The sequence below is a fragment of the Anabrus simplex genome, chromosome 1, assembly GCF_040414725.1.
Source record: "Anabrus simplex isolate iqAnaSimp1 chromosome 1, ASM4041472v1, whole genome shotgun sequence".
Lineage (NCBI taxonomy): Eukaryota > Metazoa > Arthropoda > Insecta > Orthoptera > Tettigoniidae > Anabrus > Anabrus simplex.
This window is the reverse complement of record NC_090265.1, coordinates 781712931-781729805: the sequence shown is the minus strand read 5'-3', so window position 1 is coordinate 781729805 and position 16875 is coordinate 781712931. Positions and strand designations below refer to the sequence as shown.

At 38.6% G+C, this 16875-nt stretch overlaps 1 protein-coding gene across 1 annotated transcript in view; it reads left to right on the top strand.

Moving 5' to 3' along the window:
• LOC136856943 (uncharacterized) overlaps positions 1-16875 on the top strand; it is a 245934-nt gene that overhangs the window by 191921 nt on the left and 37138 nt on the right. The window contains exons 8-9 of the mRNA XM_068231054.1: positions 1941-2036; positions 12198-12317. Coding sequence (XP_068087155.1) covers positions 1941-2036; positions 12198-12298 — 197 coding nt within the window. The 3' untranslated portion in view covers positions 12299-12317. The remainder of the gene's footprint in view (positions 1-1940; positions 2037-12197; positions 12318-16875) is intronic.

Here is a 16875-nt window from a genome sequence, read left to right as displayed (position 1 = left end):
AACAACAGATAGGGAATCTGTCACCTGGACGACTGCCCTAAATGCAGATCAGTATTGATTGATTGATATTAATGTAACTGCATAATAGTGCTTGACTGAGATGGACGGATCACCTATTAGAGGGTGCAGCAGAAAACAGGCAGAAGGAGATAACAGTAAAATGGAAACAATGATGATTGAAAACAATGAGTAGTACTCGTACCTTATGTTGGAGGATTTAGAAGACACATGATGCAAAATATATACTTGGAATTTCACTTGAATTTTAATTATGTTTGCTAATATTGTGGACGTAAGGTGTCATCTCAACTCAGTTAAAGTATTTCCAGCTCTGAAAAAAACACGCTCACATGGAACAGAGCAACCGACAACACACAGTCGTCTTAACATTAGCTGGTGCAGCCTTGTATATGTGTATCTTGCCATCACCTAAAGGGATCTGCCTTCCTTGCCAGAAATGGCTCGTCAATATACTTATCCAGTGCGACGTAAAGCCTCTAGAAAAAAAAACCTTATTCTATTATCGAGGCAGCCAGCGGCGTAATGAGGTCTGTAAAATGTTTAACACTGGAGTCAAACTCTCCCCACAATAAATCTTCATTTGAGTCCCCTACATGTTGTCGCTCCTCCAATTCCCTTGGTACCTCATCACAGTCAATTATCACAGATGCATCTTTCTGGATAAGCAATAGTTTCACCTTATTGTAAGCTGCATAGACAGGAAAGCTTGTTTCTTTAATCTGGGATCAAGCAAGGTGGCTTCAGCTAAAACTGTCATTAATATAAGAAACTAATTCAAACTAAAGAATACTGGTGACACATGCCCTTATGCTTGACCCACCATTTTGTACCTCTAACGACTATGACATCATCCGTTCGCGAAGGTTCAATGGAAGCTTTACCTCCATTGAGTTGATGTGGAGCCTGGAAAAACAGATACGTTGGGCGTAATAATAAAACTCATAGAAGTGAGGACATTAATGAAGCTCTGGTGAGTGGGGTGGTGGTGGGAGAGATGACATCCAGGAGATTGGTCGGTCTGTGCTGTATGACTGTCGACCGTCTCATCATTAATCCGAATGATATGAGCAACAATGAAAAAAGAGAAGAGAGAGAGAGAGAGAGAGAGAAATCTGACTTGAAGTAAGTTCTCGTTTTATCAGATTATAATTAGGTAAAGTTTTCTTTAAAAAATTTCTTGAATTTTGGCTTTTCAAAACGATGTTTCCCATCTAGAATTTAATTTTCTGTTTTTTAATTTGTTTTACGTCACACTGACGCAGATAGGTCTTATGGCAATGATGGATAGGAAAGGTCTAGTAGTAGGAAGGAAGTCGCCATGGCCTTAATTAACATACAGCCCCAGAATTTGCCTGATGTGAAAATGGCAAACCATGAAAAACAATCTTGAGTGGTTCGAACCCACTATCTCCTGGATGCAAGCTTACAGCTGCATGCCCCTAACCGCATGGCCAACTCGCTCTGTGAATTTAATTTTCATTGAAATATTAAAATTGTGAATTTTTCCTTATGTGTGCTGCTGTGAATGATTTATTATGTATTTTCCTTTTGGGCATAACCTCCAATCAACCAGCCTTAACCATAATAGGTATTTTATTTGATCCCGTATTGACTTGTCTACATCTATTAAAGAAACTATTTAAAATAGTTTATGTTGGTTCACCTTGTCAATACACTTTTAATGATGTTTCCCTTCTGAAACATGTATGTTAGAATAAATAATTTTCAATCATTAAAAGTGTAGTGACTAGGTGGACCCAACATAAACTATTTAAAATAGTTACTGTTATTACTGTTTAATACTGTTATTATTACCATCTACGAGCTTAACAAACATGACTTGAGAATTTAACTTCTTGAAAAGCAAACCAGACAGTCATCAATATATACCCCATAAAATTCTTATTTTCTGTTCCCAGCACTACGTCTGTCACCAAAGAAATGCAAGAGGTGTGACTTATGCATGAGAAGAGAGACCTGCAATTGTAAAAAGAAATCAAGAATTGACAGAGCTGGTAAGTCACATAAGGTAGCCTGATTATTGATAAATCACTTTATTTATTGACCATTGATTCATCCCAGCTTCACACGGATCAATATTTGAATTTATTGCGATAAGTCTCATAAGATTTCCTCGTAGATTACATCAGCTGTATGTACATAGCTCAGTGTGTCGCTTTACCAAAGCTCATTCTTTTCTCAGAATGCGAAATTAGCACTACACTTAAAGACAATAAATTAGCCCACCTGGTGGCCATGATCTTTAAGGCGCATAAGTATAAATGGTCTGACACTCGGGTTAGCCAGTTTGAGTCCAGTTGGTCGAAAAAAATTTCACCATCAGAATGTTGGCCAGCAGGGTAGGGGAGTTGGTGATATACAATTTCTAATCATTAGATTGCGCGCCAAAAGCCTGGATTAAATTCCAAACTCTCCACATTGCTGATATGGAATGAGGGCATTTGATGCTTCTGATGGCAATTCGTACGTTGGATGAAGACTTAAGACCTGAGCAGACCCCTTGGTGCTATTCAACAGAAATAGGCTATGTGCTGGCACTGGGTTTCACCCTCTCCTTTCGTACTATCATATATCACGTCATTCATTTCATCTCATTAACCCCTCTGATGAGGTTGACATCAGGAGGAGCATCCAGTCATAAAAACCCGCCTTGACAGATTCATCTCACCTCTCACCCGACCCCGTGGAGAAACAGGACGAGGGTCGGACAAGCAAACTAAAATGACAATAACTTCTAAACCGTTCATGTAAACTATATACCGTAAGTGCTTTTTTTCCCCTGCTGATATGCAACAGTATGCAGTACCAGGCGTAGCGATGTGGCGACCCCATCGCCCAGTGGGTAACCACGGCAATTAGCGAACCCGAGTATTGGCGGGAAAACAATACCTATTTAAGGTAGGAGGAAGTGCCTGCCTTTCGTCAGAAAACATCATGAGGCCCTCTAAAGCTAACAACCTTAGTTGTACAATGTTAGACTATGTCTAACCCCTAAAATGAAAACTAATATCATGGAACAAGCTTCTTACGAATTAAATTACCCTAAAGACAAAATCAAGCTTTTGGATTCCAGGGTGCCTGACATTTTGAAGCTCGTGAGTCAATTGGAGCACCACAAGAACATTGCTAAATTCAAGAATAAGAGAAAATACTATTTTGGAGCATTCAACATCAACTCTCTTATTCAGGTTGGAAAACTGAAACAGTTAACAGCGGAGCTACATAGACTCGACATCTCGATACTGGCCCTCCACCAGGAAACGCGGTACATCGATGAAGAACCCTTTGAATCAGATGGGTTCAGAATCTTCAAAGGAAAGGCTGGAAAAAAGATCATGAAAAACGTCCCGCAACTGGGAACAGCCTTTGTAGTAAACAAAAAGTTTTTAAAAACTATAGTCGACTTCAAGAGTGTAAACTTTAAGACTATCGCTCATGACCAGTGTTGCCAACTTAGCGGATTTTCCACTACATTTGGCGGAATTAAAAGACTGTTGGTGGAGAAATATATCATTTAGCAGACAGCAGATTTTTTGGTGGAATTCTAGATTTATTATAGCGAAATTTCGTGTTTTATCCATTTTACATTTTTTTAAAATTTGTACTCCAGTATGTCTCCAAGCTATTCTGTATTTCTTGTCAGGAGCTAGCAGTCACATGAGGAAAACATGTTATTTGGATTTTTGATGTTATGAGATCATGGTATCATAAATTTGTAATGCGTGGCCGCATGGGGAAAGGTTACTTATCTCTTAGTTGACGAATGACGACAGATAATGAAACTGTGAGAGAGTAGCATTTATATTTATGCTCTGAAGGAAGACCGTTTAATGAACTGGCCTGTTCTGTGTGTAGCCTTTGAGGTAGGGGATTCACCTAGTTTGCACCCGGCAGAAAATGCCTACAAGTTTTAGCTTGCCGGCTCGCAGGCAGAGGATTAATCCCAATGAAACTCACAGATCAGGTGAGTGCAGATATTATTATTATTATTATTATTATTATTATTATTATTATTATTATTATTATTATTATTATTATTATTATTATTATTATTATTAGATTTATTTTTATTATTATTGTTCATTTTTATTGCTCATTATTTGAGATCAGATTTCTTAGAGGAATTTTAGCGGATTTTTAGTAGTATTTAGCGGATCTTGAAAATATAAGTTGGCAACACTGCTCATGAAGGTCAAATTAGCGGATAAGAAATACACACTGATAAATGCTCATGCACCAATAAATGAGGATAATAAAAAGAACCCCGATATGGTTGAAGAGTTTTGGGACAAACTGGGGGATGAAATACTCAAGATCCCAAAAAATAACATCAAAATTCTCCTTGGAGACTTTAATACACAAGTGGGGCAGGAAAGGAAGTACACTGAAATAGTTGGACAATACCTGGCACACAACAGGATGAATAAAAACAGAGAAAGACTGATCAATTTATGCAATATGAACAACTTCAAACTAATGTCTACCCATTTCAAAAGCACGCCCCAACAAAAAGAAAACGTTTGTATCACCAAACCCCTTGCTAGGCGAATTTCAACTACACCATGTAGCGATATCCAAGAACAATTTCAAGGAAATTCATAACGTCAAAGTTAGAAAAGTGGTTAATGTAACATCAGACCATTATTTATCACAGATTAAGATGAATTTCATACCCGGACGAAAAACACAAACCTGTGGCAATAGAGTGCCAAAAATTGACCGTGAATTACTCATCCAAGAAAAGAGGGAAGAATACAGGAAAAAGCTACAGGTGCCAAAAAATTGGAATGAAGTGACAAAAAATCTGTAGGAGCCAAAAGTTGAATTAGCATCTATGAAATATCAAAGCAAACATGCATGTTGGAATGCAGAATGCGAAAATGCAATCAAAGAAAGATTTGAGGCATGAAAATCATGGAACGAGAATAACACTGTGATAAATTTGGAAAAATCACGAGAAATAAGGAAAGAAACACACCAAACACTGAGAAGAGTCAGAATAGAACACCTTAGGGCATAAGTCACAGAAAAGGATGAGAACTTCAAGAAAAACAATACCAGATTATTCCACAGGGCTTTTAAAAATAGAATCAAAGGCTATATAGTACCAAGCCTGCATTTCAAGAAAACAGATGGAACTCTTGCCCTGAACAATAAAGATAACTGTGAGATCCTTGCAAAGTACTTTGAAGACATCCTTAACTGTGAATCGCCATGGGAAAAATTGGAGATTGAGAAGGACACAATCCAGAACCCAGATTCTGAACCACCAGATGACAAAGAGGTACAGGAAGTAATAAACTCCCTAAAGAACAACAAAGCATCTGGTGAGGATGGAGTAATAGCAGAACTGTGGAAGATAGCCAATGACGCCTTTATCACTGAAGCGACAGAACTGTTCCAGAATATTTGGAGAGATGGAAAAATACCAGAAGACTGGCTAGTGGCATTAATACACCCACTATATAAAAAGGGACTGAAAACAGACATCAGCAACTACCAAGGAATATCACTTTTATCTGTCATGTATAAGATTTTTTATAAACTCCTCTTGAGCAGACTGGCACCGCAAATTGACCACAAGTTGGGAGAGTATCAGGGTGGCTTCAGGAGAGGGTGCTCTTGCCAGGATCAAATCTTGAATCTAAAAATGATAATCAAATATTACAATGCGCAACCAAAGAACATCTACCTTTCGTTGACTTTCAAAAAGCATACGATTCAACAGATAGAGACACATTGATGGATATTTTGAGAGAATATGGCATCAATCAAAAAACACTCAACTTACTTAGGTTAACACTAACAAACACCATATCCAAAGTGAAATTTCGAGGAGAAATCAGCAAACACTTCCAGATAAAAACAGGTCTGAGACAGGGTGACACCTTATCACCAACATTGTTCAACATGGTTCTAGACAAGGTCATGAAAATGCTGTGGAAACAAAATGACTCAGGTGCTATAATAGGTAGTAAAAATAAACATGTAAAACCCAAGTGTTTGGCCTTTGCTGATTATCTGGCACTCTCTGCTGAGACAAAACAGGAAGCAATATCACAGATAAATGAACTACAGGAGATAGTCGAGAAAACAGGTTTAAAAATCTCCTCAAAAACAGAGAAGATGTGCACAGACAGGAACTATGTGAAAAGAACAATGAAGACAAAATATGGTGTAATGAAGGTCACAAAGCAGTTTAAATACCTGGGAGAGATTATCAGTAGCAACAGGATGGATAAAGCCATGGAAAATAGGAGACTTAAGTTGGAAATGCTAAACATTTACAACAAAAAGAATCTTTCCATTAATGCCAAACCAGTGATTCTGTATGCGGTGGAAACAGCAACACTAACAAACCTGGAAAAACTACTAAAGATTGGAAGGAGAATATTAAGGAGGATTTACGGCCCAAGAGTGGTAGAGGGAAACTACAGATTATGATCAAATAAGGAGATATACAAAAGAACAGAAGACCTGGAAACAACAATAAGGGAAAGACGGCTGCAATTCTATGGATACATGGTCAGAATGGATCCAGCAAGGTTAAATAAACAAATTTTTAATAAAATATACTACTTGAAGAACCAGGGGGATATGCCAAGCAAGAACTCAAGAGGTTAAGAATTGCAGATGAAGAATGTTGTGATAGAGACCAATTCGGGAAAAGACTTTGCAACATAAAAGTTCTAGTGGAAGAAAAGAAAGAACACAGAGGGGGAAGATGGACTGAAGAGAGAAGAGTGCAACATTCTGAAAGAATGAAGTCACTGTGGAGAAAGAGGAAGGAAGAAGGGATAAGAAGGAAGTGAAGTGATATTGGCATGGTCCTAAGTTTGGCCAGTTTGCAAGAAAGAAAGAAAGAAAGAAAGAAAGAAGTATGCAGTACCTTATTTTCCCAAGTTTTTGAAAAAATTTATTGACAAAGCAATTTATTATAAATATTCAAGTAGATGGTACTGTGTTCACGAACTGAATTTTGAGTTTTGATTCTTGCAAGTTGGTACTCTGCTTACATGTTTCTTGGACCTCATAGGTTGGTAACATAGCCGGAAACAGGAAGTTGTGTTCGCTTTATGACTGTTTCCAATGTCAGACCATGACAAATAGAATACCTAGTGTGATCACTCCGCTCTCTTAACATTGTCGTTGGTTACCCTACTACAGTGTGGCACTGCAGTCACAACGCACCAGTTGCAACAACACGTGTGCCAAATTGTTGATGTATGTAATAGCGTGCGTGCATGAAGTCATGGTAACAATTTTAACGTCTATTGAGAGAATTTGTTTGTTTTGTGTGCTTTGTGTGTACAATGAACTAATTTTTTATTATTTCAAGAAAATGTCGTACTGTTTCATTCCTGGTTGTAAATCGGGTTACGGAAGGAAGCCTGATGGTAGACAATATTTTATCTGTTTGCGAAGTGGACTAGAGTTATTCTGCAGAAAGATAAGCAATTGTCAGCCCAAAGCAGAATATTTGACCTGCATTTTTCGGCAGATTTAACTAACTTTAAAAGGCAGACTGTTTTGTTGTGAACTGTAAAAGCGGTGAAATTCCTCGTGTGAGGTGGAAATTAAAACCAGGAGCGGTGCCTCATATTTTTCCAAATTTACCGAAATACCTATCCACTGAGGTAAAACTGCGAAAGGCACCCAGTAGGAAAAGGAATGAAGACAGTATCCAGAGGATAAGGAAAAGAATTACGATGTGAGTGAAGCAGTGATGACAACAGTGAACAGTATGGTTCAGAGTCTGCCTAATGATAGTCAAATTCACGGTCAGCCTAGTTCTCTTACCGATGCCCAAAAGCCAACAATGTCTCTCAAAAGGTGACTAAAGTATGCAACTTATAATTTAATACGAGCTAAATGTCTCTTTCCTCAGTCAAAGCCAGGATTCATTTCCCACAAGGGCAGATTAAGAACACGGAATGTTTTATGTGCTCTGTTTAAATTCATTTTTGGGGGGGGGGGGGAGTTCTATTTGGTTATTTGCATATTAGTGTAACCTCCACTAAAACAGTTGACATGTAGCGTTGGTGTTAGGCTCCACTAGTGCCGCTCTGCTTGAACTCGGTGAGTGATCTCGCTAGGTATTCTATTTGTCATGGTCAGACTATCAGTTTACAAATGATGATGATGATGATGATGATGATGCTTGTTGTTTGAAGGGGCCTAACATCTAGGTCATAGGCCTCTAATGGTACGAAATGAGATGAAATGCAATGACAATTTTAAAGTACTTAATTCATCCACTTACCAGAATTAAAAATGTGATGATGAAGAATGAATGGATGAATATGAACTTGAAACAATCAGTGGATCGGACCTGCAATGTCTCTCCTTCCCAGAAACAATATTACTGACCAAGGGACTGCTTCCAAAGCACAATCCTGAATCGATGATGCTTGTTGTATAAAGGGGTTCATTATCCAGGTCAACGGTCCCTCATAATGGCACTTATCACTAGCAAAGTAGAATCATGGTATTTCTCATGTTGCGGTACTAATCAAAGATAGCATAAACTTATTGTGTTCCAAACAACATTATGGTACTACTCACAAGTATTGTATGTCGTACAGGTAACGCAGACCTATGGTGTTTCTCACATAATGGCGCCACTCATAGGCAACGAAAACCCATGGAGCACCTCATATAGGTGTACTAATCGCAGGGACTCGTACTATCCTATGGTGTTCCTCACATAGTGGGTACAAATCACAGGCAACGCAGACCAACAGTGGTACTAATCACAGGCAATGCCCAGACCCGTGGTGTTTCTCATATAATAGTACAAATCACAAGCAACATAAGCCTGTGATGTTCCGCATATAGTGGTACGAATCACAGGTACTGGAAACCCACAGTGAAGTGCTCCTTGCTGCTACTAATCACAAACCTATTGTGTACCTAACACAGTGGTACTATTCGCAAGTATTGGGCGAGTTGGCCATGCACGTAGAGGCGCGCGGCTGTGAGCTTGCATCCGGGAGATCGTGGGTTCGAGCCCCACTGTCGGCAGCCCTGAAAATGGTTTTCCGTGGTTTCCCATTTTCACACCAGGCAAATGCTGGGGCTGTACCTTAATTAAGGCCACGGCTGCTTCCTTCCAACTCCTAGGCCTTTCCCATCCCATCGTCGCCATAAGACCTATCTGTGTCGGTGCGACGTAAAGCAACTAGCAAAAAAAAAAAAAAATAGCTATTCGCAAGTCAAGGCGACCCATGACTTTCCCTGCGTGATGGTACTAATCACAAGTAGTTTCATGGTTCTGATTCAATCATCCCTTGGTTGCCTCTTTTAGTAGCCTCTTACAAAAGGCAGGGGGATACCGTGGGTGTATTCTTTGTCTGCATCCCCCACCTAAAGGGGGTAGTTTACAAACATAGAATAAGTAAAATTTAAAATGTAAACTCAAAAATTCTAGTTCTGACTTCATTTTACCACAATGGGTGATTCTCTCATCTAATGAGGTCTTAGCATGCATCTATTTTATGTTAGAAGTATATCATATGAGAGTAAATTTTACTCATATTTTATAATTTTCAATACATTAAATTCTAAGCCAATGTTATTTCTATGCAGCTGAAGATGGCCTATTGAGGCTGAAATGTGTACTGTTTCTTTTAATCCAATCTTGAAAATGAATAAATATGAATGTAAAGACTAGGTGGAACAATATTATACAGTACTAGTTTTTAATTCATGTAATTAAATTAGACCTACCTACCTACCTACCCACCCTCCCACCCACCTTGATCTGCACATAAGGAAGTAGCCCAGGTGGCATATTCTCTATCTGATGTTTTCCTACCCTTTTCTTAAATGATTGCAAAGAATTCAGAAATTTATTGAACATCTCCCTTGGTAAGTTATTCCAACCCCTAACTTCTTTTCCTATAAATGAGTATTTGCCCCAATGTGTTCTCTTGATTTCCAACTTTATCTTTTCTACTTTTTAAAACATCACACAAACTTATTCTTCTACTAATGTCATTCCACGCCATCTCTCCACTGAAAGCTTGGAATATACCAATATGTGGTGATCATCACCATTATCATTTCTTCGCTCCAGCAAGCCGGGTGCAGATGTGTACGAGCCTCCTCCAGTTTGTCCTATCCATCCACGGATGCTGCTCATATATGCGATACCAGTTCACATCCCTAATTTCAAGGTCCTTCAATATTTGTTTTTCACAAACATCACAAGGTCTTCCTCTTGGTCTCTTCCCAGGAACATTGTGGTCAAAGTATGTTCGAGGAGTCCTGTGATGGTCCATTCTTTTCATATGACTATACCATTGCAATCTCTTCACTTCTAGACTCTCCAGCAAGCTTCTTTCCAATCCAAGCTGTTGCCAGATATCCACATTCCTTATTTTATCTATTTTTGTTTTTTTGTAGACAAGAATGGAGGAACTTCATTTCTGTGGCCTAAAGACAACTCTTTGTTGGTCCAGTAAGTGTTGCTGCTTCCAGACCATACGTCAATATAGGTACTAGATATATTTTGTACAAGCTGATCTTGGAAACTAAGAGAAATGTTTCATCCCAAAGTATTTGACATACAGCGTGCTAATCTCTTGATGTATGGTATTGTCTGATGACAGAACATGACCTAAATACTGGAAGTTGTCTACAATATCCATCTCCTCATCTCCAATTCTTAGATGAACAGCTGGCGAGTTTCTACTCATCACCAAGCCAATGTCTTCGTTTCGCTGATTTTGAGACCTAAGATTGTAAAAACTTCATGCCAGAGATTTAGTCTAGTTTGTACTTCTGCTGCTGTCTGACCCCATACCATTACATCATCAGCAAAAACCAGGGCATTAGTTGTTGGATCCTTTCTTTTAACCGCTTTTAAAACTTCATCCATTATGATTATGAAGAGAAGTGGTGAAAGACAACTTCCTTGCTGGACTCCACTCTTCATTTTGAACCAACCTGACATTCCATCCTGGACCTGGACACAACATTTGGTTCCATCATATAATCGTTGTACTCGTGCTATGATGTCATCAGGCACTTTCTTATGTCTCAAACATTTCCATATATGCCTGCGTGGTACATGGTCGTATGCTTTCTCGATGTCCAGAAAAACAGTTACAAGTGGTTTACCTTTCTCCCAATACTTCTCATAGAGCATTCTGGTGGCAAAAATGAGGTCTATAGTTGATCTATGAGGTTTAAATCCATGTTGTTTCTCCTCAAGAGTAGTTCAACATTTTTCTAATCCTGCTCTCAAGGATGGATTCGTAGATTTTGAGGCCATGTGATAGCAGAGATATACCTCTGTAGATGGTACATTTCTTTCTATCACCTTTTTTCAACAATGGGATGATGACTCCTTGCTTCCAGTTATTGGGTATTACATTCTCTTTCCAGATTCTATTTAGCACCACTGTTGTCCAACCTCTTCTAGTGCTTTGATCATCTCAACACTTAATTCATCTGATCCAGTTGATGTGTTGTTTTTCAGCTTAGATATAGCTGTCTCTACTTCCAACCATGTCAGACTAGTGGTATTTGTGCTGCCAAAATCATAAGGTTCATCATCTAATGGAGTAACATTTTCATAACAGTTCAGCAGTTTCAAAGTGCCTTTGGAAATCCTGTAATATTTTGGTCTTATCCCTAGTCACCTCGCCATTAGGAAGTTCTACAGATTTGATAGATTCATTTTGAGTTTTAATAAATTAAATTATTTTTGTGATAATTTTGCTTATATACCACTTAGACGAGCAACTCATCTCCTTACTCCCAAGTCTTCCCAGCCCAAACTTAGTCGAACAGCTTGTCTCCTTACTCCCAAGTCTTCCCAGCCCAAACTTTGCAACATTTCCATAATGCTACTATTTTGTTGGAATATGAGAACCATTAGAAGTGCTTCCCGACATGAATACATTAGAATTTTTGGAAGTCGTAATATGCTGTACATTGATAGTAAAATCTCAAGAATGGATTGTACTTTTAGTAGGAGCTGAGATTCAAAATACTTTTAAAATGACCAATTTTTGAAGGTTGTAATACACCAATCACCAGAAACATAACACTGGACTCACTCTCCATACAGGATGCTGTATGTTTTTATCCGAGCAAACAGAAGTAACAAACATGTGTCACAAAGCTAATCTTCTTTCTATTCACAGAACGACAGACTATTGAAAATCCGAGGGGGCTTGATTCCCTCACAGCAGCAAGGAGGTGGCAGCGGAGGAAAATGAGGAGGAAATATCAAATCACACACTAATCTCTACCTACAGGCATTGGTGAGTTTGCTAAGAAATAACCCAACTGGGCTCATTTTTCCTTTCCTTCAATGATTTCAAAGGAACTGGAAATATGTAGAACACCTTCCTTGACAGATTCTTTGAATCCCTAATTCCTCTTCCTATAAACAAGTGTCTGTCCAATTTGTCCTCTTGTATTCTACATTTTCATACTTTCAAAAATGCCATTCAAAATGATTTGCCTACTAACGTCATTCCAAGCCATCTTTTTACTAACAGTTTGGAACATACCACTTAGTCAAGCAGCTTACTCCCAAGTATTCTCACCCCAAAGTTTGCAACATCTTCTTAACACTACCCTTTTATCAGAAATCACCCACAACAAATTGTGCTGCTTCCCTTTGGATTTTTCCAGTTCTCATATCAAGTGAGGGTCCCATACACTGGAACCATACTCTAGTTGGGGTCTTAACAGTGACGTACATGCTCTTACAAACCCTATATACCCTCATGACTAGAAGAGATCTGTAACCTTTATTCACAACTTTGTTAATGCACTTTCCCCATCCCTATCTTAACACCTAGGTACTTACAGTGACCCCCATGAGGCACTTTCACCCCCTCACTGAGCGAGTTGGGAGTGTGGTTAGGGCCATGTAGCTGTAAGCGAGATGTTCAGTTTCAATCCCACCATTGGCAGCCCTGAAGATGGTTTTCTGTGGTTTCCCGTTTTTATACCAGGCAAATGCTGGGGCAGTACCTTAATTAAGGTCAAGGATGCTTTCTTCTGAATCCTGGGAAAAGAGATTAACACACAACTGGTAGAGTTTAAATTCTAAGACCAAGATTTATTTGCTGCTAATTCTTACACACTATATGGACACACAAGTATACCAACGTGTGCTCTCTCACTTACCAAATTAATCACACTACACACAGTTCACCACTCTAATAAATGTCCACAATTATGCACGTTGTGCACTAATATAGCCACATAGTCTCACAATTCTATTCACTGTACACTGTCCATCTTAATGGTCACTAGCACTCATCCATCCACTGGTCATTCATTGTCTTTGCTGAACCCATTTCACAGCAGCTGGACATGAGAGACTCAACTCCTCAGCGACAGACAGAACAGAACAATACACTCAGTTCCACGGAGAAGTATGTCGAGGAGTTATATCAGTGTCTGACAGTCAGTGCAGTCAGAGGTTCATTGCTGTTGAGTGAGTGTACTGCTGAGGAGTACTGTGTGTGAGAGTACTCCTGTGAAGTTCACAGGTCAGAGACAGTGGACAGTGTCATTTAAGTGTGACAGTCAAGCGAGTGCAGTCAGTGCCGTGAAGTGAGCATTACATCTCTTACCCCTGCCATATTACACTTATCTGAGATATTTCAACCCCTGTTAGTGGGGGCAATAGAATAATATCCAGAGTATCCCTTGCCTGTCATAAGAAGTGACTAAAAGGGGCCCCAGGGCCCATGGGTTTACAACCACAGGGCCCTTAGCTGAGTCCTAGAATTGCTTCCACTTACTTGTGCTAGGCTCCTCACTTCAATCTATCCTATACAACCTCCCTTGGTCAACTCTTGTTCTTTTGCAACCCGCCTTGACAGATTCATCTCACCTCTCACCCGACCCCGTGGAGAAACAGGACGAGGGTCGGACAAGCAAACTAAAATGACAATAACTTCTAAACCGTTCATGTAAACTATATACCGTAAGTGCTTTTTTTCCCCTGCTGATATGCAACAGTATGCAGTACCAGGCGTAGCGATGTGGCGACCCCATCGCCCAGTGGGTAACCACGGCAATTAGCGAACCCGAGTATTGGCGGGAAAACAATACCTATTTAAGGTAGGAGGAAGTGCCTGCCTTTCGTCAGAAAACATCATGAGGCCCTCTAAAGCTAACAACCTTAGTTGTACAATGTTAGACTATGTCTAACCCCTAAAATGAAAACTAATATCATGGAACAAGCTTCTTACGAATTAAATTACCCTAAAGACAATATCAAGCCAGAAACTCCTGATATAACATTATCAGGCGCACTCGGCCCGAGAGGCCAGGTTCAGAATAGCATTTATTTCTAAAGATATTGATGAATTTCCACACGGAACAAGCTTATTTTGAGTAAAATTAACCAATGCAATAAAAAGATATTGAAAAAACTCACCTTCAAAATTATGACAAAATCGGAATCTATCACAGCTAAATCACCCCTAAGGAACTATCTGCAATGTACTCAGAGGAAAAGAAAAAATTCAATGACAGAATTAGATGTTGATGGATCTACACCACCAGAAAAATGGCAGCATCTTCACGTTAATATGTCGTGCTAAAAATAAATAAATTTTTACACACCATTGGCACTTACTAATCACATACTTAATGAATGGTATGTGTGTGTGTATATACAAGTATATTTTAAGTCAGAGAAATTATTCTAGAGAAAAGTATGAAATATTAATCCTAATATTCTGTTTAGAGTTCTGTAACACAAAAGCCAAGTTAACCCTTATTTCAGCCAGTTCATGATAAATCTTGGAACTAAAGATCATATAAATGGAAAGTGTATAAGTACTTTTTGTAAAGAGAAGTTCAAAAAACTATTCCTTACATTCAGATGTTATGTGGGACAGGTAATTAAACAGTTTCCATAAAAATCAAGTATCTGCCAAGCAAGTAGGCTATGCAGTACGGATAATTTACCACAACTGTACGCTAGTATTCTGGGACACTGGGTTTTTCCATTCAGTCATTTGTATCAGAAGCAAACAATATACAGTACTATATTAATTTTTTTAATGATTAGAAGAAAAATTATATTTTATAACGGTAGTTGATTAATTGACTTACAAAAGCCAAATAAACATAGAACCTCAAATGATCTCTTTACTAAAAATAGATTTCATATTTGATTCCATATTGACTTCAACTATTCAGTTAACTGAGAGATGTAATTGTCTGCCTTTTTCAGTAGTGAACAATACAATACAATACAATTCAATCAGTGGTCACTAGAACTTGTTTAATGTTTTAGCGATCTTACACATAATAAACTTCATGTTTGAGCCCACATTGTCAATAACATCAACCTGATCAACTTCTGAAATTCATCAAAAGTCTGCCTGTCTCCGACTCAGTTTATGAAAAAAAAATTTATGTGGCATTGAACTTGTATAGCCTATGCATAAAATTTATAATGTGTGCAATAATTTTAAATGCTGGGTCAACATCAGCACAATCAATTTATTTTATAAGCCATGTTATATTAAACCTGCACAGTCCATGGACACTGTAATACACTTAAAACAATATATGCAATATTTGGAACTTGTAATCTATGTTATACCCATGTACAGGTTATTTTTAAGTTTTTTTTTTTTTTACCAAAGGTTTTATGAAAAGAGATCAACATTATAAGAAATAAATTGACAGGAATTAAAAGATCAAATAAAATGTTTGATTTCTCCGAAATTTCATTTAGATTGAAGTTAGGATTGAAAAACTATTCCAGATAAAACAATTTTCCATAATATTGAGCAGGGGGCCTCTTTAAATTCCCTTCTCAGCAGCAGTCTTTCTTTCCACATCCTTCAGCCTCACCTTAGACACCCCTTCTCTCCTCCCTTCTTTATCCCCCTCCTCTCCTCTCCTTATATGCTCTTTGTTTAAATTGCTTGCTTCCTACGACAAGTCTGCGCTTGTTCCCTATCCACTCCTGTGTTTCTATGGCCTGCGTGCTTACTCTAGCATGTCAGTGCTTGTTATACATCAGACATTGGATATACTGTCTGGCTCCATGGCTAAATGGTTAGCATGCTGGCCTTTGGTCACAGGGGTCCTGGGTTTGATTTTCGTCAGGGTCAGGAATTTTAACCATAACTGGTTAATTCCTCTGGCATGGGGGCTGGGTGTATGTGTTGTCTTCATCATCATTTCATCCTCATCATGACATGTAGGTCGCCTACGGGCGTCAAATCAAAAGACCTGAATTTGGCAAGCCGAACATGTCCTCGGACACTCCCGGCACTAAAAGTCATACACCATTTTGGATATACTGTAGATTTCAATCCAGAGGTGACTCTCATAAATAATTTTTCTCCTTTTTAATTTTCTCTTCTGTGTGTTTATTCATTCATAATTCTGCCTATTATTTCCTGATTTACTTCTTTGCCTGAGCTCCTAACTCAACTTAAAGACATCATATTATGACAAGAAGATCACAACCATAATTGTCAACCGAATATAAAAACTGGGCTAAGTGTCAAAACAATAAAATTACATTTTATTGCTAAAACACGGGCTATGTGCCTATGCCTGTGCAGTAAAAACCGGGCTATGTGATATTCAGTCCAGAAGTAGTTCAAACTTTAGCCACAATAATTCACAAGGGTCTAAGTGCCACCTACCATGTATCAAAATCCAGGGTATGTGCCAAGCGCCATGTGATTGGTTTTGTAGTTACATGATACTGCATTTCAGTACCGGTTTTACTTAGAAACAGTGAGAAAATACTTTCCAAACCTAAGATTTTGGAAACCGAGAAAAGACACGTGCAATACTTGCGATTTGTTGCACAACAACATA